The following is a 22,985-nucleotide window of genomic DNA, read 5'->3' as shown; positions in this document are numbered from 1 at the left end:
TATGGTTTCAGCAAACAGATCATATATATATATATATATATATATATATATATATATATATATATATATATTTTTTAGATTTGTACCTAAGTATTATTTTTAGCGATTGTAAATGTTATTTTAAATATCAGTTTCCACGTGTTCTGTGCTAATACGTAGAATTACAATTGATTTTCGAATGTTGATATTGTATCCTGTGATCTTGCCAAACTCATTTATTAGGTTTAGGAGTTTTTCTGTAGATTCCTCGCTATTTTCTATGAAGACAACCATGTCATCTACAAATAATTATCTATTTCAGATTGGGTGAGATGTGGTAGTTTGTGTGTTTTTTGAGGAGTTGGTCCATTTCATATAAGTTGCCAAATATATATGTGTAGCGTTATATCCTTTTATGTCTATTTTTATCAGTTGTCGAGAGAGGGGTGTTGAAGTTCACAACTATAATTGTGGATTTGTCTTTCTTCTTACAGTAATAGCAGTTTTTGCTTTACATATCTTACAGCTTTGTTTGATGTATACCTATTTAGGATTGGTATGTTTTCTTGGTGGATTGACCTTTTCTTATATGTTTCTCTTGGTCTCTGGTAATTTTCTTTGAGGTCTATTTTATCTGATAGTAACATACCTATTCCTGCTTTCCTTTGATTACTACTTCCCTGCTATGTTTTTTTCTATCTCTTTACTTTCAGTCTGCCTATATCACTGTATTTGATAATGAGTTTCTTATAGATAGCATATAGTTGGGTCATATTTTTATTTTCATTCTTTTTTATTTTTTGGTATTTGAATTTATCACTTTTCATTTTGATTTTTTTTTTAAAAATTTAAGTATAGTTGATATACAATATTATATTAAATATAGCAATTCAATCTTTATATACCTTACAATACGACCACCACATTAAATCTAGTGATCACCTGTCACCATGCAAACATCACGATATTGTTGACCATATTTCCCTTCACCTTCTTCACCTGTCCCCCTCTGGCAAACATCAGGGTGATATGTTTAAATCAGCTCTGTCTTTTAATTGTTGCATTTAGACCATTTACTGTAATTATTGATGTTTGATCTTAAGTCTGCCTTTTTAAAAAAAGTTGTATTTTTTAAAAAGATTTTTATTAAAATAGCTAACATGCAACATTGTATTAGTTTTAGGTGTACCTCATAGTTATTTAACATTTATATACCTAAAGAAGTGATCACCATGATAAGTACAGCAACGGTCTGATGCCATACAATGCTATCGCAATATCGTCTATTCCCTATGCTGTACACCATAATCCCATGACTTATTTGTTTTACACGTGAAGTTTGAACCTCTTATTCTCCTTTACTCCCCGCCTATTTTGATTTTTCAATTACATTTGACATTCAGTATTATTTCGTATTAGTCTCAGGTGTATAGCATAGTGGTTAGACATTTATACCCTTTACAAAGTGATCCCTGACTAGTCAGGTATTCTGGTACTATACATAGTTATTAACCATATTACTGACTATATTCCCCATGCTTTACTTTACATCCCCATGACTGTTTTGTAGCTACCAATTTGTACTTTTAATCTCGTCACCTTTTTCACCCTGCCCCCAACTCCTCTCCCATCTGGCAACCATCAGCTTGTTCCCTGCATCTGTGAGTTTGTTTCTGTTTTGTTTGTTCATTTATTTTGTTCTTTAGATTCCACATATAAGTGGGATCATACGGTATTTGTCTTTCTCTGACTTATTTCACTTAACATAATATCTTCCAGGTTCATCCATGTTGTCGCAGTCTGCTATTTTGTTTTTTGTTCTTGCTGTATTTCATTTGTACTTCAGCCATCAAACATAACTTAGAAAACTTACTAGAAGTAAAGCCTTTCGATTTACCTTCATTTTTGCCTGCCACGGTCTTGCTTCCTTCCTGATATTTTGAGGTTCTTTCTTTTCAATTTTTTCTCTTTCGAATACTTTTTATAGCCATTTTTTAAAACGGTAGTCGTGCTGGTGACAAATAATAGTTTTCATAGATAAAAAAATTAACAGTGACTGAACACTGTTAATTTCTGATGGTTCAGAAATACTAGAGGATGATCAGTAAAGGTCAAAAGAAAAGGAAGACCTGCTGTAAGGGCTCATGTGATGTACATGGTTGCTTTTCCTCCTCAGTGACTTTATGTAGAGGATTCACTGTGTGCAAGGCAGTGGGTGGTGGTAGTTCTACATTGCGGTATATCTATAGGGGAATAGTACTCAGCAATAATAAAGAACAAACTATTGGTACAGGCTACAACATAGATGAATCTCAAATTCATCATGCTAAGTGAAATGAGCCAGACAAAAGAATACATGGTGTCTAATGCCATGTACATCAATTCTAGAAAATGCAAATTAATGACAGAAGGCAAATCATTGCCTGCCTAGGGAGGAGAGAAAGGGAGTGGATGCAGGAATTACCAAGGGAATCTGAGGAAACACTTGGGGGTGTTGCTGTCTTGTTTGTGGTGATGATTTCACAGATGTACATGTGTCAAATGTATCTAATTGTACATGCAATTTATTGTATGTCAGTTGCAACTTAAAAAAGCCATTTAATAAAAATACCACATCAACAAGTGTTCTTCTAGTGCATGACTTGTGTGCAGCTGCCCCACATGCAACCCCAGCTCCTCCATACTCTTGTTTACTGGATGAGACCGGCGGTCATATGCTTGGATGTTGAAGCATTGTCACATTGCTCTGGAAGTTATTAAGTGCCTGCTTTCAGTTTTTACTTACATCTTTGTCGATGGTAAGAAATGGCCTTTGGTCTGTGCGCCACACTTTGAGTCTCACAGTTTTAGAGCAGTGCTTCCACACTCTCTTATGAACTGTTTTTTCCAGTCTTAAAACGGGGCCCTTTTTTGTGTACCAGTCTGAAACCACGCTACTCTGCTTCACGGGCACTCTAGTGATTTGATTAACCTGTGTTCCGGTATGTGAATTCTGGCAGTAAGTGTAGGGGATTTTCTTAGCATGACTCCTAAAACGTTAACCAGATCTGATAAAATACACTGCTGAATCTCAAAGTGGATTATGTTGAAACTTTGGTATAATATTCCTACTCTCAGAGTTTTGAAGGAATCATTTTAAAAGTTTAATGCAGAGTAAGAAATTTTCAAACTAGGGTGTGTGGGAGAGTACTAGGGACCTGGCATGGTAAAATCTGTTCGGATCCTGGTAGTTTGAGTGAGCTGGGTGGAGAGTGGCTGGACGTCTCTCAGCCTCATATCCTGTCTTTTAAGACAGAGCGACAGCTGCGTCATAGGACCAACGATACAGTGAAAGAGCCTGGTAACTGATAGGTGCTGTATGGACATAAGTTTATTTCACTGAATATATTTTTACTTTCATCTGGGAGGGTTAGTATTTTTTTTTTTTTTTTTTTGGAATAAGGCCCATATTTTGAAAATAATTTGGAAATTTGTTCTTAAAAATGGAAGGTGAATTTTGTAGTATCTTGCCTTTCACATGTAGGTTAAAGAACTGAGAGTTACATATGAAATAATATACTTTTTTTTCTCTTTTTAGGCAATTACTCTCTTAACTGAATTAATTAGGGAAAACTTCAGGAACAGCAAATTAAAACAGTGCCTTTTACCAACCCTCGGGGAGCTGATCTACCTTGTAGCTACCCAGGTGAGACTATGTGGTTAACTCTTGACATGTTCTGACGTACCGTGGGTGACAGGTATTAATATCCTATAAAAGTGTTTTGACTTTGCCCCTTAGAGCTTGCCTTAAGAACTTGGGAGAAGTTTTATTTCTGGAGGAGAGAGGCTATCAGTGTCTTTTTATCTGTCTTTCCCTGTCTATATCTTCCTTCTCTCCCAGCGCCTTTTGACTTTGAAGGGTAAGAGATGCTCAGGTCATGTTTTAAAACCAGTGGACTGAAAGTCCAAAAGTACTCCCTAGGTGCTGCCATCTTTGACTCCTTCAGGCAAGGAGATCGGCCCTTGTTTCTCTCAGTACGAAAGCTCTATTTCAGTGTAAAACAGCACTTTGTGCAAGTATAGTTCTTAACGTGGCCGTGAAAATTTGTGACTGCAGAATTTGACTTCTTATTTCTTATTTTTTTTAAAGATTTTTAAATTAAAATATATCTAACATACAATATTATATTAATTTCAGGTGTACACCATAGTTATTCAACATTAATATACCTAAAGAAGTGATAACCACGATAAGTCCAGCAATTGACTTCTTATTTCTTGAGTTACAATATGGAAGTGCTATTGAATTCAACATAGGAAAACTTTATATTTCATTAATGTGGTTTTTAAGGATAGTATTGAATAGATATTGATAAGTTATGTTACTCATTTCGTTTGGTCTTCTTGAGAGTTTTAAATAAGTACCAGTAAGTTATAAGTGAATCAAGGTGTTCTCTTATTGTATTTCTGATGTTTTGGTTATAGAACTTGCTTAAATGTTATATAACCTCAGAATTCTCAGTCTGTGAATTAAACTTTCTGAACAATCATCATTTTAAGGCAACTACCATAATTGTTACGAGACGCAAGTGTTTTAAACCATTTAGTTCTGTAATTATTATTGAGAAGCTGGTACAGCAGATCTCTCCTTATTCTTCCTTTTCATAAACGTCTTGGCTATTGGCCCTTCGCTTGTCAGAACAAATTTTAGAATCAGCTTGTCCAATTCCGTAAATCATTTAAAAAGAAAACTGCACTGACTGTGCAGATCAACTTGGGAAGTACTGATCTCTTTATAATTTTGAGTCTTTCAGTGCATATTTGGAATTGTACTGAATCTATGTATCAGTCAATTAGGAAAGTATTGATATATTTATAGTATATTGTCCTCCAGTGAACAATGGCATTTCCATGTATTTATGTTTTTCAGACTATTTTCATTAAAGTTGTTTCTATTCATAAAGCTTTTGGACCTCTATCTTTGGTTGAATTTATTCTTGGATAATTTTATATTTTGAAGAGACAACACATTTGTGAAGCTAGAAAACTAAGTAAAGAAAAGTATACAGGGAAAAGTCTCTTTCCTGTTTTTGTTGCCCATCCACCTGTTCCCTAATAAATAACTGTTATAACTACTTCCTTGATTATATTTACAGAGTTACTTTTTACATATGATCAAATAGAAATGTAGATTCTTATCTTGTTTCATTTTATATAACAGGTAGAACAGCTTGCTTTTTTCAGTTATAGTCATACACTATCAAGAATAGTGTATGAAGGTATATACACGAAGCAGTTCTTAATTAATATAGATGTTTTTCTTAATCATTACTTCTTTCATCCATCTCTCCTCTTTCTTGTACTGGAACATTTTCATGTGTGCCAAGTTTTGTGAAAGGCTATTTTCCTTGCATTTCTCTGGGGGCGATTTGATCTCTGATGCATTTTAAGGATGTTAGAATAAAACTAGTTGCTTTCTTGGAAGAGTGTTCAGGTACCTAGTCTACTATCTTATCAGGGATATAATTGAGTTATTTCTGTTAATTGAGATATAACTGACATACAATAAACTGCAATTTTGATATATGTGTATAGCTGCAATTTTGATATATGTGTATAGCTGCAAAACCATCATCACAATCAAGATAATGAACATATCTATCACCTCCAAAAGTTTCCCCAGCATCCTTTGTAATTCCTCCTCCCTGCCCCTAGGCAACCACTGATTTGCTGACAAGTTTGTATTTTCTAGAATCTTACATAAATGGGACCACATAGAATTATATTCCTATTTGTTTCTAAAAGTAGATCTAGAGAATCATTTTCCTTGGTACTTACTCTAATTGGATATAAGTTAGGCTATTTTAATCAAGTCTGTGTCTGTGGCCGTGACACTTAAGCACATCTTACAGCAAGCCTGAAAAGGACGTTCTCTCCTTAGGTCTGCAAAAATCAGTAACTTCATGAGATGAGGGCTTTTGTGGAACTGTCACTTCGAATGAATGTAAACCTTAAAATCTCAAGTCAGTGCTGACCTAGTAAGGCTGACCTGAAGTGATAACATTACTGTATCTAATATTGAGAGCTAAGCTCTGTCCTATTGATGCTCTGGTAAGACCCCAAGGTTACAAGCTGGAGGACAGACAAGCAGAGTGTGCTTTTGCAGAGGATGTTACGAGGCGATACAGTTATAGTTTATGTATTTTTTTCTTACTTTTGTCAAGGATGCCTCCCACCGTGAGTCCCGGTATAATCATCTCTCATCTGATGTGTTGTGAAAACTCCCAGATGATCTCCTTGCTTCGCTCTTGTGTCTGTAAAAGTCTTTTCCAGACGTCAGGCAGAGTGAGCCCGTTAAAAACGCAGGAGAGACGGCAGTGTTACTCCTCTGAGCTCTCCAGCATTCCTCGTCTTGCTCACTGTCACAGAGCCCTCCAGTTGCCTTCTTGGCGTGCGGGCTGCCTACTCAGAGCCTGTATGACCTCAGCCCTCACTGCCCCCCGCCTCACGTGCTGCTTCCAGCCACACCGACCTCCTCACAGCTCCTCGAACCCCCGTGCCATGCTCCTGCCTCCACTCCTCTGCACCGCTGGTCCTCCTGCTTGCAGTGCACCCCCAAGATGTTCTCTCTGTTCAAATGGATCCCTTCAGAGGGTCTTTCCCTGCGCACAGTCTTCCTCTAAGCCCTTACCCCGACGTGGTTTTCTTTGTACCGCTCATCACTGTCTTGACTTATTTGTTTTGTTTACTTCTTTTTAAATCTCTGTCCCTACTAAGCACTATTCAAGCAGAAAATTAACCTGTCTTGTTCATGGCCATGTGGCCATTGTGTAGAAGAGTTCCTGGCACATAGTAGGTGCTTTTTTCATGCATGAACTGCACCAAGGTCAGTAGGACAAGAGGGAAGTGAGTGAGGAGGCAGGGCTGGAGAGACTGGCAGGGGCATGGTCATGAAGGGCTCTCGGCCAAGTCCCATGTCTTCCTCTTGATCCTAAGAGCCAGGGGAAGTCACAAAGGCTTTAAAGAAGGGTAATGATGTCATCTCATTTAAATGCCAAAGCGATTATCTGGTTTACATATGAAGAATAGATTGGAGGATGGTAAGAGAGGCGTCTGAGAACCTAAGTGAGAGTAAGCGACATAGGAACAAAATTAGGAGAGAAGAGCCTGTTTCAGGGACGAGAACGTCATCGGAGCTGAATATAACTCATGGTTCAAGAAAAAGCCCTGGAAAGAGCCCGTGGGGTCGAGTGACATGAAAGTCACTGGTAACTCAGCAAGAGCTGTTCTTCGTATTTATGCACTTTACCTGGAGCGAGGCAGACAGAGGAGGTCAAATTGGAGCACGTCGAGGATTTTGTGAGAGGTGGGGTAACTGACAAGGTCAGAGTGAAGTGAGATGGCTGTGAAAAGGGGTGGGGGGCAGAGGGCTGAAGAGTGGGAGACAGCGAGCCTGTTCCAGTGGAAACGGGGGCCAGTGGAGACAGGACACTGAAAATTTAGGAGCAGTGAGGAATAGTTCGTAACCTAATGACCCAGAAGAAGGTGGGATGGGAGTGGGATTCTGGCCTCATGGGGAGGGGCTGGAGGAGCCTCTCCTGGTACAGCCACTGGGAATAGGTAGCAGACGGCTTCAGGTGAAGGTAAGTTGGTCCTTTTCTATTGACTTCCACGATCTCTGTGAAGGAGGAAAGTAGGTGAAGTGTGAGCGTCACAGGTTTGAAATCGACCTTTTGGAGAGGAGATTGGTTGGAGAGAGAAATAGTAGGTCTGGAGAGCAATGCTGAGGGTCCCTGGGCTTCCTGATCCTGAGTCTGAGTCCATGGACTCTGTGTTCTTGGCGGCATCTCTCCACGAGCCTGGCTGCCTGAGCGCAGGCCTTGGAGGCTCCTTTGAAGGTTGGAGTTAGGGGAAGGGAATGCCCGGGGGAGAGATTGTTCAGGTTTTTGGCGGGAGTGGTTAGATGACAGATTGGGGAACCTTAGTGGCTGGGAGGGAGGGAAGGAGACAGACTGAGGGAGGAAGAAAAGGGGTGTGGTCTGGGAGAAGGAGGATCTGGAGGCCCGTGATGCTAAAGAAAGGTCCTGCCGGACGATTTCAGTGAATGAGATGGAGGGGGAGAAAGTTGTGTTTGGAGGTTAAATTGGGTGCCGAATTAGTGATTTTCAAGCTACAGCAGCTTGGGATGATAATGTCTAGATTATTATCATATGTGGAATCCTGTGACTCGTACAGTTTTAATGGGTCACAGTTCTCATCATAGGTGTCAAATATATTTGGATCCGTAAGGTACTAGTTTTAACATTTGGACAATGTCAAAGAAATTTTTTTCTCTAAACAGAACCTACCTTCTTCTGCTTTTAAATAATTTTTTTTTTTTTTTTTTACTTTTCTCTGTGATACCTGATCATTTTGTGATTTGCTGTGTTGCGGGAGGGCTCTTGTGATGATTACTCTAATATGGTTCTTCTGTGGGAGAATTATTGCTAATGTCATTAAAATCAGTGTACCCCCTAATTTAATTGCTTATTTTTATTTGGCACATTGTCCTACTAGGTAACGTACTTACTGCTTTTTACTTGTGCTTATGGATTATCCTGAGATAGTACTCAAACCGCGTGTTCTGTGCTTTCAATCATTCCAGATAATGTGATATCATTTAGATGGGAGTATTTATCTGTATTATCATCTACATTTATCAGTAGAGTGGTTTCTCTATTAGCCAGATCATACTGTCATTTCTCGCTTCTCTTGATCTAGCTTCCGATGAGGGGATCTTATCAACGTCATATAAAACATTACGAAAAATAGATATGCGTATATGTACAATGCAGTAGAAGACCCCTAATCAGACTAATCATCAGGGAGGGAATAGTGCTTTACATAGAATGTTAGGAAGTTTTAGATAGTTTGTGCATTTGAAACTGTGCCTTTTTCTTGAACGGGTTAATATCTTTTGTGCTGTTAGCTTCACTGTCTTTCCTTCCACTTCATTTTAGGAAGAAAGAAAAAAGAACCCTAGAGAATGCTGGGCTGTTCCATTGGCCGCGTACACAGTGCTAATGAGGTGCCTTCGGGAAGGGGTAAGGCTTCTCTGTTGTGCTCTGTAGGCTCCCGCAATTGTAATAACCTTCAGGCGCTGAGTGAGGATTGTAGCCTGCAGCAGTGCAGGAGCCTGTCAACCAGGCATTGCTCCTGAATTTAAATAATCCCGACAAGCCACCCGCAGCAAGTGACCTGAGGTGGAGCAGGTGTAAAAATGCACCAGCGTTCTCATTCACTTTTAAAAAGACGGTAGTAAATATAAACCACATAAATAGCTTTTAATAACATTCTTAGTTCTCCTCTGCCTTTGAAAGTTATCGATGTACCAGTTTGGTAAGCAAGGTTAATGCAGAGAGTTTTCTGTGAGCCTCGAACGCCCCCATGGTTATCTTGTCAGGTTGCTAATCTGCGGTTCAGAAACAGGGAAGCTTCCACTAGTATCCATTGATTTTAATATTAAGTAGTATTTAGTATGTGATGTGATTTTTCAATTTAGTCACAGCTGGCTAAAAACCAGCCAGCCGGCCAACTGACCGGCTTATATATGTAGCTCCTATGTGAAACTACAGAAAGGATTAACCTACTGAAAAGTTGGCATTTTCTGTTTGCTTTAAACTATTTGACATTGTTTCACCCAAGGCAAAGCCATAGGCTAAAAACATTCTTTAAGGAATGAAAAAAATGTCACAATAAACATCTTCCTTTTGAGTTCATTACTACCCGGTAATGGAATAATGTTCCAAGGGTAAAATACCCTGCAAGGTTTTCCCCCAGTGATCCTGAAATGAAGTTTGAACACTTTCTAGCCTGTAGGGTTTATACTTAGTCACTTGTCATTATGGGATATGAATGAAGCCAGTACATTGTACTTTATCAGTAATACCAGAATCAAGTCATGTTTATCTATAGGCTAAAGACACTCATGGGTTTATCATTCAAGGACTCAAGCTAGGCACTCTTGAGGGCTCACAGATGAAGAAGGTGACATTTCTCTCCATACTCAGATCCTATCTATTGCGGGAGATAAGATAAAAATATAAAGTGGAATGTGTCAAGTAAATAAATGCAAAAGAACAAAATGCAGGAACTCAAAGGAGAAAGAAATCTTCTAGGAATTTTTTTAACAGCGTAAAAGACATTTTTAAAACTTTATATCTTTAATTTTTAAAACTTAGATTAATGTCTAGTAAAAGATTAATTCTAGTCCATGAAGGTTTTTTCTTTATTAGATATCTTCTCTCTACCCCTCCCATATTTTTCATTGCGTATATAATATGAAGAATAATGTTTGATATCCATGTGAATTATTAAATTATTGTTAATAATTCTAAAATAATGATATTTTATATTTTAATAACGTACTTGTCTTTTTTACCTTGGGATATGTGGCAAGTCTTGTATATTTTTAATAAAGAAGGAGTAGGATCCAGACCTGTGTAAGTTATGAAAATTTTATGTTGTATATTTGAAATGCAGTTACTTGTGTGTTTGGGCAGCATGTACACTAACAGTGTCCCTATAATACAGATAAATTAGGGGGTGATTAGTCCCCCTAAAAAAGATTCCTATTTTTACAAAAATAATTGTAGCAATTCTTTAGTGTATAAGTCTAATGTATTCAGGACAGTCGAAGGTAAGTAATTTTTAAGTCTTTTATCTTCAACAATTAAAAAGTTTTTTCCATGTAGAAAACTTTTTCCCAGCACTGATTAGTATTTCTGAGTGTAGGTATTTCCCTTGTGAAATATGTCATATACAGAAGAGTATATGAAATATATATATGAGTAAAAGCTCACATTCTCACAGTTTATATTCTCACCTGCAGGTTGTCAGAGTACCCGTTAAACCACATCTTCTTGAACATTTGTCTATCAAAAGTTTGGTCAATCTCATGTCATTAAATGATTTCTCATAATAGTACTAATGTGCATTTTTCTGACAACTAAAAAGGATGACTATCCTTTTCTGTTTATTATGGTTTTTGAGGTTTCCTCTTTAGAAAACCAGTTTTTTCCATTACTGTGTAGGATTTCTGTACACCACCCTCAGCTATAAACAGTTATAAAATGTTTCTGATATTAGGAAAAAAATGAAAACTATAATGATCACCTTTATTTTTATTATCTAGATTCAACAGTTTTTAGCATATCTCTTACTTTGCTTTGTTGTAATATCCATGTATATGTGTATTTATTATTCATTCATTTGTTTATTTTCTGAACTGTTTGAAAAAAAAATTACAGATGTCATAAAATGCTATCCATAGGAATTTGTATGAGTTCTGGATATTAACCTTTTATTGCTTATATGTGTCATAGATACTTTCTAATTTGTGATTGGGCTTTTTATTCTCTCTATAGTGTCTGTTGATAAGCAGAAGTTTTTAATTTTATCGTAGCTAAATTTATCAATCTATTCCTCTTTGATTTGTGTGTTTTTATATTAAGTTTATCTACTCCAACATCAAGATGGTCTATTACATTTTATTCTAAAAGTTTTCTTTTTCCTTTTTCTATTTAGAACTTTATTAGTAATTGTTTTGTGCATGTGCGTGCATGCACGTGTGTGCGTGTGTGTGTGTGTGTATGTGTGGTGCTATATATGGGTACAGTTTTATTTTTAAAAATAAATATAAGTAATTAGTTATCCCAGCATCATTTAATGAAAAGTTCATCTTCTCCCTGCTGCTCTGCAGTGTCACCTGTCATATTAGTATATGTGTTTTTTTCCTGGACCCTATTTGGTTCTGTTGGCCTATTATTTATCTCTCTGCCATACTATCTAAATTAACCATCTTTATTTTTAAATAATTTTTTTTTTTTTTTTTTTACTATATGGAGAATTTTCCCCTACTAATGTAATTTTTTTTTTCAAGAAGTTCTTAACCATTTTTGTTCCTTTTTACTTGTATTTAATTTTTAGAGCCAACTTTTCAAATTCACCTTTGGATGTTGATTAAGAAGATGTCTATAAATAAAGTTTGGGAGAATTTGTTAGTATTAGTAGGAAATGGAAGGCATACTCAATGAAGAGACTAACAATAGGAGAATGATACACTGATTTCTTTAAAAAAATACTGGAATAAGACAACTGATTGAAGTACCCCTGAATTCTTGATGACAGCTAAATGCATTCAGTTTATTGCTTATGTTAACCCTCAGATGCAGGCCGCATTCTTCACAGCGAGCACTTATGAAACGTGTTTTGTACTGGCCGGGCACGGGAAAGGTAGAGGTGATTAAGACACTGCCCTGTCTCCATTTATTGGGAAAGGGGAATTTTCGTTCTCCCTTGTTTTGTATGCCAGCCTTTTATTGTTTTGTAGCTTCATTTGATTTGTTTTCTATCTCGTGTAGACACTATGACATTTAAGACGATTAATTTTCCTCTCGATCTAGCATTAGCTGTATCCCATTAGCTTTGACGTGTAGTGTTTCCATCGTTGTTATTTTATAATAGTCCCCAGTTCTAGTTTAAAATTTTTCCTTGATCCAGGGTTGTTTATGAGGTGGTTTTTGCAGGCGGGTGGCGTTTAATTGCCTCTTTTTTATCTCGTTAAAATAACAAGGTTGCATTACCTTATTGTCAAGAATGTTGTCTGTCCTATTTTTCTTGGTGTTTTAAAAAAAATTGGGGTAAAATATATGTAACAGAAAACTTGCCATTTTAACCATTAATTATACAGTTCTATGGCATTCAGTACATTCACATTGATGTGTTACTTCTGTTGTTTTTAAATATATTGACATGTTATTTTGCCTAACTTATTGAGATTTTTTTCCCCTTGGTTTCAAAACTTAGTAGTGTGCCTCATTGAATGTGGGCTGTTAACTCTGATGTACACTGCTCATTTTCTCCCTCTAATCTCTGCATTGGGAATAAAGCAGTATAGAAATTTTACTTCATTTTAATTTGATATGCAGACTTCTTAGAAGACAATTTTAGCTTTAAATTATATATATTTTTTGTTTCTTGTGCATGGAAAACTAGCTTTGCCATGGGATAGTTATAAGTGTTATATGAATAAGGGGTTTTCTAGTCAAATATATTGGGTCACACTGGGTTGAACAAGATTGAACAGTTTGGTTTGTTTTTAGTGTTTTTTAATCTTTCAGTTATGACTCTGCTTGGGGAGATACTGTATGCAGCATTTTTGAAGTTCTTTGGCCACAGACCTGCCTTATCCTGTAGCACGTTGTCGAATGCACTTTGGGAGAGGAAGCTGTAGTCTCATGCTGAACCCGCGGTGGTGTTTTTTCCTGCCCATTAGGTCAAGCTCCTTAGACTGATAGACATGTAGTTACAGATACAAATCTATCTATGCCGATTGTTTTCCGTCTCTTTTATCAGCTACTAATATGTTTAAATTGCCTTCTTTGTTAGGATTGCATTTGTCAAATTTTGTTTTTATGTATTTTGAGTATTAGTTATTAGATGTATAGAAAATTTAGATTTTTTTCCCTTTGGTTTATTGAAATTTTTATCACTATATTGTGATCTTTAAAAATCACCGTTAATGCTTTTTGCCCAAAGTCTGTTCTGTCTGATATTAATGTAGTTATACCATCCTTCTCGAGGTTAGAGCTGACTAGTATATCTTTTTCTAGTCTCTTATTTTCAGCCTTTCTAAGCGAATAATTATGTTTTTGATGTGCCTCTTCATATTGCTGTATTTTTAAAAAAATTCTGTTTTAAAGTCATTTTCCCCTAACTGTAGCATTTAGTTCATTTAAACATAATTGTTGATTTGGTTGCATTCATAGCTGCCATCTTATTTTGTGCTGTTCGATCTGCTTTGTATTTTTTTCTTCATGTCGTCTTATTTTTGAAAGATAACATCTCTTATTCTTTTAGTAACTTACTCTACTGCTGTTGTTTTTGGAATATATTTTTTTCCGTGGATACAACTGTAGGCTGATAGTACTTTTAGCAATTGAAGGTACTGTTTCACTGTCTTCTGCCTGCAGCTGTTGCTTTTAAGAAGTCGGCCATCAGAGCAACTGTAGCTTCTCCTTTAGCTTCTCATGTGCTTCTCCTCCTGCAGTCAGCTCTCCTCAAAATACACCTTCAGCTCCCACCTCTGATCACAGGGAGTCAGGGAAATGGAACAGTGTTTCTTGCTCCCATCTATTATACTAGGTTGTAGCCACTGGGAGCTTTAGCTTCAACTGGGGCAAGGCGGAGGGGGGGGGTCTTCATTTGACTTCCTCTGTGTATGGGCCCTCACCCTGGCCCCTCATTCCTCTTGTTCCCCTTGTTGGACAAATGCCGCTGGGACAAACATCAGCTTAAGTGCTCTGGGTACCTCTCAGGGTTCTTGCCTACACAGTCACTGGCCTAAGAACTTGGCGCTAGTTCATTGATGCTTTAAGAAAAGGTTTATTTATTTTCTTATTATATAGTTAGCATTTTTAGTTGCTTTTTGAGGGATAGAATTGTCCAGATAATCTAGCCCACAATATTGGAGGAAACAGAAAGCCTATTTTCTTGATTGCATGAGTTACTAAAATGATAAACCATGCGAAATAAACTTTAGGAACCTTGAAGCCTTTAGAAGAAAGATCGTGGTTTTACTAAATGTACAAATGTGAAAATAGTTAATGTCAGTATTTTAGATGTTAATTTTGGTATTCCACTTTGGGAAAGTAGGCATGTAGATTATAATTATATTGGCAGCAAACTTTCTTTTTTGTAAGACTGCCTGTAATGCATTTGATCTACTTAACACCATTAAAACACAGTACAACTCTTCATTAAAAGTCTGATTACCATAGGCTTATTTTCATAGGATCATTTTCTAATCATCATAGCTTTTATCCTCATGATATGACGAAATAGGTCTTTGATTCAAATTAGTCTTTGGCAGATATTGGTTCAGTCCAGTTATCCCTTCCAAAGAGTTAATTAAGCAGAAAAATACCACCGATCTTAGTGCTTGTGTGGTGTCATAGAGGTGATCCCAGAGGGACCAGGATAGCTCATTTCGGGTAGCAGCAAGTCCAGTTGGCCTGACAGCCTCCCTGAGTTTATAGAACACTAGGATGACACATGGCTTCTTTTTAAACTAGACGCTAACATAGTCGTGATTTTCTACTACCAGGAATGAGTCCTCTAGGAATTGACTGACAGTTGCGATGTAAAGCACATGTAAGGTATTTGAGAGGGTCCCCCTCCCACCCCGCCGCAAGACCGCATCTTCCCCCACTCCACCTACATTCAGGAGAAAGGTTTCAGAACCTAGTGAGAAATGAGACAAAGAGCAAGGCATGTGGGACAAAAAATATCAAGTGTATATGTAATGAGGGCCAGAGTCGAGGACATAGCTTCTGTCAGTGAGCACACAGGCTTCCTTATCTTGAACCCCCACATTAGGGAATCTTAGGACCCTGGGTATAGCTGCACTGACCAAGTGGAGTCCTTATGCAGGTAAGACAGGGTGAGAGATACGAGAAGATGGCTCTATTGGGTGGGCTTGTGCCCAGTTTGTTCTTTTCAAATTTGCCAACTAAACAGAGCACTTTAGTTCCCCTTGGGTTGTGTTGAGTAAAGGAACAGAGAGAGGTTAAAAGTGTTACGTTAATGGATTCTGGCTGCAAGGAAGGAAACATCAGGAATGGAATGGAGAGGAAACATTCCCTCCATTCTAGAAATGAAATGTGTCAAAGTTTGAGGAAGTTCAAGTATCTTTAAAATTTCTTTTCCAGCAGCCTTCCAGTCTATACTGCATGATAATAATAATAGGAAGAAAAGCCAACACATTGAGAATTAACTCCTTTTTCTGACCTAGATGAAGTATTCATGTGTGTTGTCTCATTTAATCTTCAAAGTGCCTTGTGTTTTATTCTCTTTTATAGATGATGAAGCTGGAGCACTGAGATGAAAATGCCCAAGGATGTAGAGCTAGTAGACTATAAAACCATGGCATGAACCTAGCTATAACTCAGTGTCTTTTCATTGTTTCTTTAAAAATATTTTTTCATGAAAAATACATGAAAAGTAATGCACATATACCGTAATGATACAAATGATGTGCAGATATCTAAAGTAGAATTAATGGTCATCCCTTCCCTGCAAGCCACATCTGTTGTAATTACTAGCAGCGGAGTATTGTATATCTTTCTAAGCCCTTCTTTACTAATATATTTATATGTTTATTTTTGTTAAACAAACATGGGATTATATTATACATATAATTCTTCAGCATATTTAAAAATATTTTTAATTGATATATAACATATAAAATGCTTAGGTAATTAGCGAGTATGCATTGCAAATATTTTGCCTCAGTGTGAGACACTGTGAGGTTTAATGGTGTCATCGTGAGTAGAAATTTTAATGAAGTTTAATTTAGCAATTATTTTTCTTTTATGCTTAGTGCCTTTTTTTTGCCCTCCTGCCTAAGAAAGCTTTGTCTACTTGAGGATAGCTAAGTTATTCTTTATATGATCTTTTCTAGAAGATTTTTGGTTCTAGCTTTTACATTTAAGTCTGTGATTCATCTCAAATTATTATGTGAATGTAGAGTTGACTCGTATTTGTTTTATGGTTCAGACTATAGTCCAACATGGTAATATTTTATGTGATCTTTGAAATAATGTACTTTCTACTTTTGTCGAGTAGAGTTAGACATCACAGTGGGCTGATAGTGTTATCTTGACTTTCTGGCTACTTGTTCTGTCAGTTATTGAGAAAGTATATCGAATTCCCCAACTAAAATTGTGAATTTATCTATTCTCTTGATTTTATCAGTTTTCGCTCCAGGTATTTCGAAGTTCTGTTACTAGGAGCATAAATATTTAGGATTGTTATATCCTTTTGTTGAATGACTCTTACCACTGTGAAATGACCATTATCCTGGAGATATTCTTTGCTTTGAAATCTTGGTTTTTAAAGTAACATACTCACTCTAGCTTTCTTTCGATATGTTAGCATGGTCTGTCTTTTTTCATTCTTGTACTTTTTACCTATCTGTGAATTATATATAAGGGAATTTCTTGCAAACTGTGTACTATTTGATTTTGCTTTAAAAAAAATCTAATTTGAGAATCTCTGCTGTTCATTTAGTGTGTATAGACCTTTATATTTAGTGTGATGGTTGAAATGGTGGGTTTAAATCTGCAGTCTTGCAATTTGTATTCTATTTGTTTGTTTTTTATTTCTTCCTGCCTTTTCAGTGATTCCATTTAATCTGCTTTATTGGATTGTACTTTCCTTACAGTATATATCTCTACTTTATCACAGTTGACCTTCAAATAATGATATACAGATTCATATATAATATATAAGAACCTTTATAACAACCTCACACCAGAATTTACTGTATATAATGACATGTTAATTCATATATACTATTTAAGAATTATGTATAAGAACCTTACACCACAGTGCATCTGGTACTCCCTTTTTAGCCTTTCTATTCTTGTACATTTCATTCGTAACATGTTTTTTGTTTTGTTTTGTTTTCAGCGTTATCATGGTATAACTGATACATGAAATTGGAAGATATTTAAAGGGTACAAAGTAATGATTTGAGATTTGATATACATTTTGGAAGGAATTCCCCCATTGAGTTAATTAACACGTCAATCACCCCACGTGTTTACCTTTTTTTTTTTTTTTTTTTTGCAGAACATTTAAGTTCTGTCTTATCAACTATAGTCACCATGCTTTACATTAGATCCTCAGACCGTTTCCATCTTGTAGCTGAAAGTTTGTACTTTTTACCAACCTCTCCCTATTACTTTTACTTTTGTTTTTTGAAAGGTGTAATTTTTGGGTATGGATTTGTATGTTGATAGTTACCTTTTTTTTTTCCTTTTGCTACTTTAAAGATATTGCTCTACTGTCTTCTGGTTTGCACTGGTTTCTGATGAGAAGTCTCCTGTCATTCTTACCTTTGTTCCCCTCTACATAATGGGTCTTTTTATTCTACCTGCTATAAAGATTTCTCTTTATTACTCTCTTTGTTTTAGCAGTTTGATTATGATATGCCCTGGTATGATTTTTCTTTGTTTCTTCTGGGCGGGTTCATTGAGTTTCTTAGATCTAGAGTTTTCATGAATTTGAAAACGTTTCTGCCAATATTTTCTTCAAACAAGTATTTTTTTCCGCCCCTACCCCACACTGCACATATTCTTTTGGGATTCTCACTGCACATACATTAGGTCATTTGAAGTTGTCCCCTAGTTCACTGATGCTCTGTTCTATTTTTTAAAAATTTTATTTCTTTTCGTGGTTTTTTTTTTTTGGATAGTTTTTATTGATTATCAGTATGCCTTCAAGTTTACTATTAATTTAGTCTGCAGAGTCTAATCTGTTAATGCAGTTTAGTGTATTTTGCATATAGGAAGTTGTATTGTTTATCCCCAGCCTTTGGTATGTTTTTAAAAAATATTTTATATCTTTTTATATCTTTGTATTTCTTTTCTTATTGTGCTTATGCTTTCCTCTTCCTTCTTGAGTATTTGGACTATATTTATAATAGCCATTTTGACATATTTTACATCTAAGTCTGTCATCTATCATTTTTATTGATTGACTCTCCTTATTCTTATGAGTCATATTTTCCTGTTTTGCATGTGCGGTAAAATTTAATTGGATTTCAGACATTGTGATTTTCATATTGTTGGGTGCTGGAGTGTTTTTATATTCTTTTAAGTACTTTTTAAGTTCCTTATAAACAGTTTGATCCTTTTTGAGGCTAGATTTTAAGCATTGTTAGGACAATCCAGAACAGCCTTTGGGGTTAATTTGATCACACCACTGAGGCAATACCTTTCATAGGATTTTCCTTGATGCCCCATATTTAGGTGGTCTTTGGCCAATTGGTACACTTTTATTATCAGCCCTGAGTGGTTTCTTAGGATTGTTTTGCCTGCTCTTTATGACTTTAAAATTATCTTCCAATTTTTATATTGTGTATTTTTCAGATTAGTTAAGCCTTTTTATTAAATATATATTAAAATTATGCTAGTTTTAGCGATTAAATAATTATTGGGAATAATTTCATAGTAGCTTGAAATAATGATCACACCTCCTAAAATACCTAACACATCCAGAAGCAGATAGCATCCTCTTGGTATCGTTTGTAGTAGTTATGAAAAAATAACATGTATATGTTTCTCATACTAAATAATACCCTTTTAATATTCTCCTTGTTCTCTCATTCTCTAGGAAGAACGTGTTGTGAATCACATGGCAGCAAAGATTATTGAAAATGTCTGCACTACCTTTTCTGCTCAGGCCCAAGGCTTTATTACAGGAGAAATTGGACCTGTTTTATGGTACCTGTTCAAACATTCCACTGTTGATTCTCTGAGGATAACAGCAATATCGGTAAGATGGAGCGTATTTGGGGGATATATTTGCATATATTTAAACACCAGCTTTGTAAAAACTGCCAGAAATAGAGTAAATTTAATTAGATAAGTAGGAAATAGAAATCTCAGAGTAATAGATGGTGAGAACGATAACCTGATTTTATCCTAAAGCAGACTTTTCAATACTGGGGCTGGAAAACCTTGGGACTTGCAGGAAATTCCAATAGGGTCTTGCCAGACCATGATATTATGTTTTGAAAAACTAATGGGAGGTGATAGTGGGAAACTGTGCCAGTAGCTAGGGTACAGGGTTTGGTTTGGTATATTTTTAGTGTTCCCTGACTATTCCTGTTTCGTTAGTGCCGTGTTTCAGATTTTATACTAAATGGGTTATCGTGTGGTTCAGACGAGTTCATTTTAATGTTCAGGCCTTAGTGGTTTTGCAGGTTTTGTATTTTGATTGGTCATCTACTACTTTACTCGTATGGTTATAATGACTTTGGTGTAAAGGATGATCATGTATGAAGATGTGTTCACATGGCCGTATCAGTTTTATAGTCTGTTGAACAAATACAACCTATCATGATTTGTTTAAATACTCTTTGGTCACCAAGCTCATTTGGATTCTCAGCATGTTATGGGAACCTCATTGTTTTTCTCTCGTCTGCCCATTCTTGCACTTCTCACTGTGGCAGTTTCATAGCTTACCTCTTTCCTTAAATCTCCAAACCCACATTTTCCTCCTGCATCCTTAGTAAATGACTTCCCCCGATACTTCCCAGAGAAAAACGAAGACATCCATTGGGAATTATTCTAACTTCTGTCTGCCATATCCATAGACATATTTACAGCCACACCTATCCTCTCTCAGTTCTTTCCCTCCTGTTATAATTGATGAATTATCCCTTCTCCTGTCACAAACTTCTCATATTTCTCCAGATCTTCCTGTTTCCTTCTTGGGAACCTCACTCAAGGTTATTTTTGCTCTTTCCTAAATCTGTAACCTGTCCTTGTTTACTAGAGCCTTCTAATCAGCATTCAGACATTTTCTGCCCCATTAAAAAAATAAAGCACATGTACAAACATATCAAAAGCTTTCTCATCTGCATATCCCCCTTCATAGCCATACTTCTTTATATAGAGTCATTGCCACAAAGTATTGCTTTTTTCTGGCCCATTTCCTCTTCAACTCAATCTGGTATCTGTCCTCAAAGTGTCACTCAAACTGATCTGCTAAGATCTCCGATGACTTTCATGTTGCTAAATCCTGTGGATATTTATGGATATTTTATGTTCTTAAATTTACCTATGTAATTTTGAAGATGAAGGGCTAACAATCTTACTCACTGAATATCATTAAGTAAAGGCTATATAGCATCTCCCTCTCTGTCTCTGTCTCTCTCTGTCATACACACACCTCTCTGCTTCAGGAGCCACATGCTTTCAAAATTACAAAAAATCCAAATTATGATTTGAGTAATTGCAGAGAAAGCATCAGGGGGTGTTAGAAAGTATACCAGTGAACTTTCTTGAGGCATCTTGGAATTATATCATAAGGCATCCATTTTAATCTTGGGCTTTTACAAAAATCTGTCTTACTTTAATTGGGTTAATGTTATCATTTCCATGTTTATATTAGCATAGTTTGTTTTCTTGGCAAAGTTTTTTCCAGTTATTTCCACCAGAGTTTTGTACTTTCTAGCCCTTTCTTCATCTGACACATTAAGCTTCATTCTTTCATCTTGGGCTTCTTATATTATGTTCTTAGCATTCAACTAAATAATTAATTTTACACTAAAATTTTGCCAATTATCCCCAATATGTCTGTTTTTTCTTTTCTGCTCCAGGATCTTATTCAGTATCATGTGTTACCTGTGGTTTTTATGTCTCTTTAGTCTCCTCCGAAATGAAACAGTTCCTTAGCCTTTCTGTGTACTTCATGTCATTTACAATTTTAAAGAATACAGGGCTTTTATTTTGTAGGGTGAGGCTCAACCTGGGTCTGTCCCATACTTCTTCATGAAACTTTAGCCCCATCGAGGACTCCTACCTGAACCAGACACCTCTGTGATGGTTGCCATCTGATCATCTGTTTATATCATCCCCTTTAAATGAGAGGTTGGCAAATATTTTCTATAAAGGGCCAGATAATAAATATCTTCGGCTTTGTAGGCCACATAATGTCTCTGTGGCATATTCTCGTTTGTTTTGTTTTAGTCTGTTAGTCTATTTCTTAGAAAGCTTTTTATTTTTTTAAAATAGACTTCAAAATTCTGGACGTAGCATAATCTTTTTGAAGCAAATTTCGAGGTGGATTTTGAACTGGAACTGTTGTTTCCAGTTTTAGAATGTAGTCTCAAACTTAAAAAGATTTACTTTTAAAAAGTAAATACTTCAGAACCAAATCACTGAAGATCAGATTTGAGATTTAATTTTTTTTGATTCAGAAAATACAAGCACTAATGTGCTCTTAAGCCTCCATGAAGCTGTCACCTGTGTGTGATGTCCAGAAGCGACCAGTTAAATGGAAGATCTCGTAGGCTTTTGAGCAGCATTCTGAGGAGAAGCTCTCTGGTTGCCCTTGAAGTGCTCCAAGTACACTAAGAAGGAGTCTGGACCAATTTCTTATCAAGAAATGTTCCATTATGACTGGGTATGGATTTCATGTTGATAGAAAGTCAGTTTTACTGATAAGACTTACTGTTTCTCTGTGTCAAAGTTACTGTTGGGAAGAATCCTTAATTTGCTTGAAAAATTCTGATTGTAGCACAATATTGAGAGACTCCATTTAAAATGTTCTTATTTTTTAATCCTTGGAATATAAAAATAATGAAACAATTCTGTTTTGGTTTCAAAAACAGCCATTTTCTTAGGTTTATTACAATGAATATTTAAAACTTTCACTTTCAGAGCAAGCTTTGTTTTTAGTTAATTTATTTTCCATATTCCTGTTTTCAGATATTAGCTGCTACTTTTCTACTGAAGCTTACACAGTGGGGATTTTAGACTTGAAGAACCCTACTTTCATAGTTTTCAGACTGTGACTTCTGACCTCTGCATCTGTAACTCCCTTGGAAGAGAGGAGAGAGACTGAAATGTTATTTGAAAGGTGTTCACAGTAGAGTTTAATTGTGTCGTGGAATTTCATTTGGATATGGCTATCTGTAAATGAATACAATGGTATAAGTTTGAAATGGAGTCAATGATTGTTAATTTTTTCCAGCTCTGTTGAGATACAATTGACATATAACGTTGTGTAAATTCAAGGTGTACAACATGTTGCTTTGGTGTTTATATAGGGTTAGCTAACACCTCCATCATATTATATAACCACCTTTTTTTGGTGGCGAAACATTGAAGATCTATTCTTTTAGCAACTTTCAGGTATACATTACAATGTTACTAACTATATTAGATTCTGAGAACATACTCATCTTGAAACTGGAAGTTGTACCGTTTGACCAGCATCTCCCCATTTCCCCCCACTTTCTTGACCCTGATAACCACCATTCTAGTCTGTTTCTATGAGTTCAGTTTTTCAAGACTCCACATATAAGTGACATCATACAGCATTTGTCTTTGACTTATCTCGCTTAACATAATGCTCTCAGGGTCCATCTGTGTTGTTGCAAATGGCAGGATTTCCTCCTTTCTCATGGAATA

At 36.1% G+C, this 22,985-nt stretch overlaps 1 protein-coding gene across 15 annotated transcripts in view; it reads left to right on the top strand.

Moving 5' to 3' along the window:
• Window positions 1-22,985, top strand: part of ULK4 (unc-51 like kinase 4) — a 378,927-nt gene that overhangs the window by 57,165 nt on the left and 298,777 nt on the right. For all 15 annotated transcript variants that reach the window (XR_005647494.1, XR_005647495.1, XM_039837390.1 and 12 more), the window contains exons 18-20: window positions 3,557-3,664; window positions 8,958-9,041; window positions 19,177-19,338. Coding sequence is in view for 13 of the 15 variants with exons in the window: in XM_039837390.1 (XP_039693324.1) it covers window positions 3,557-3,664; window positions 8,958-9,041; window positions 19,177-19,338 (354 nt within the window). In the remaining 2 variants the exon portion in view is untranslated. The remainder of the gene's footprint in view (window positions 1-3,556; window positions 3,665-8,957; window positions 9,042-19,176; window positions 19,339-22,985) is intronic.

This window comes from Pteropus medius, unplaced genomic scaffold, assembly GCF_902729225.1.
Source record: "Pteropus medius unplaced genomic scaffold, Ma_sr-lr_union100, whole genome shotgun sequence".
NCBI classification, from domain to species: domain Eukaryota; kingdom Metazoa; phylum Chordata; class Mammalia; order Chiroptera; family Pteropodidae; genus Pteropus; species Pteropus medius.
This window is presented reverse-complemented; position numbering and strand designations above follow the sequence as displayed.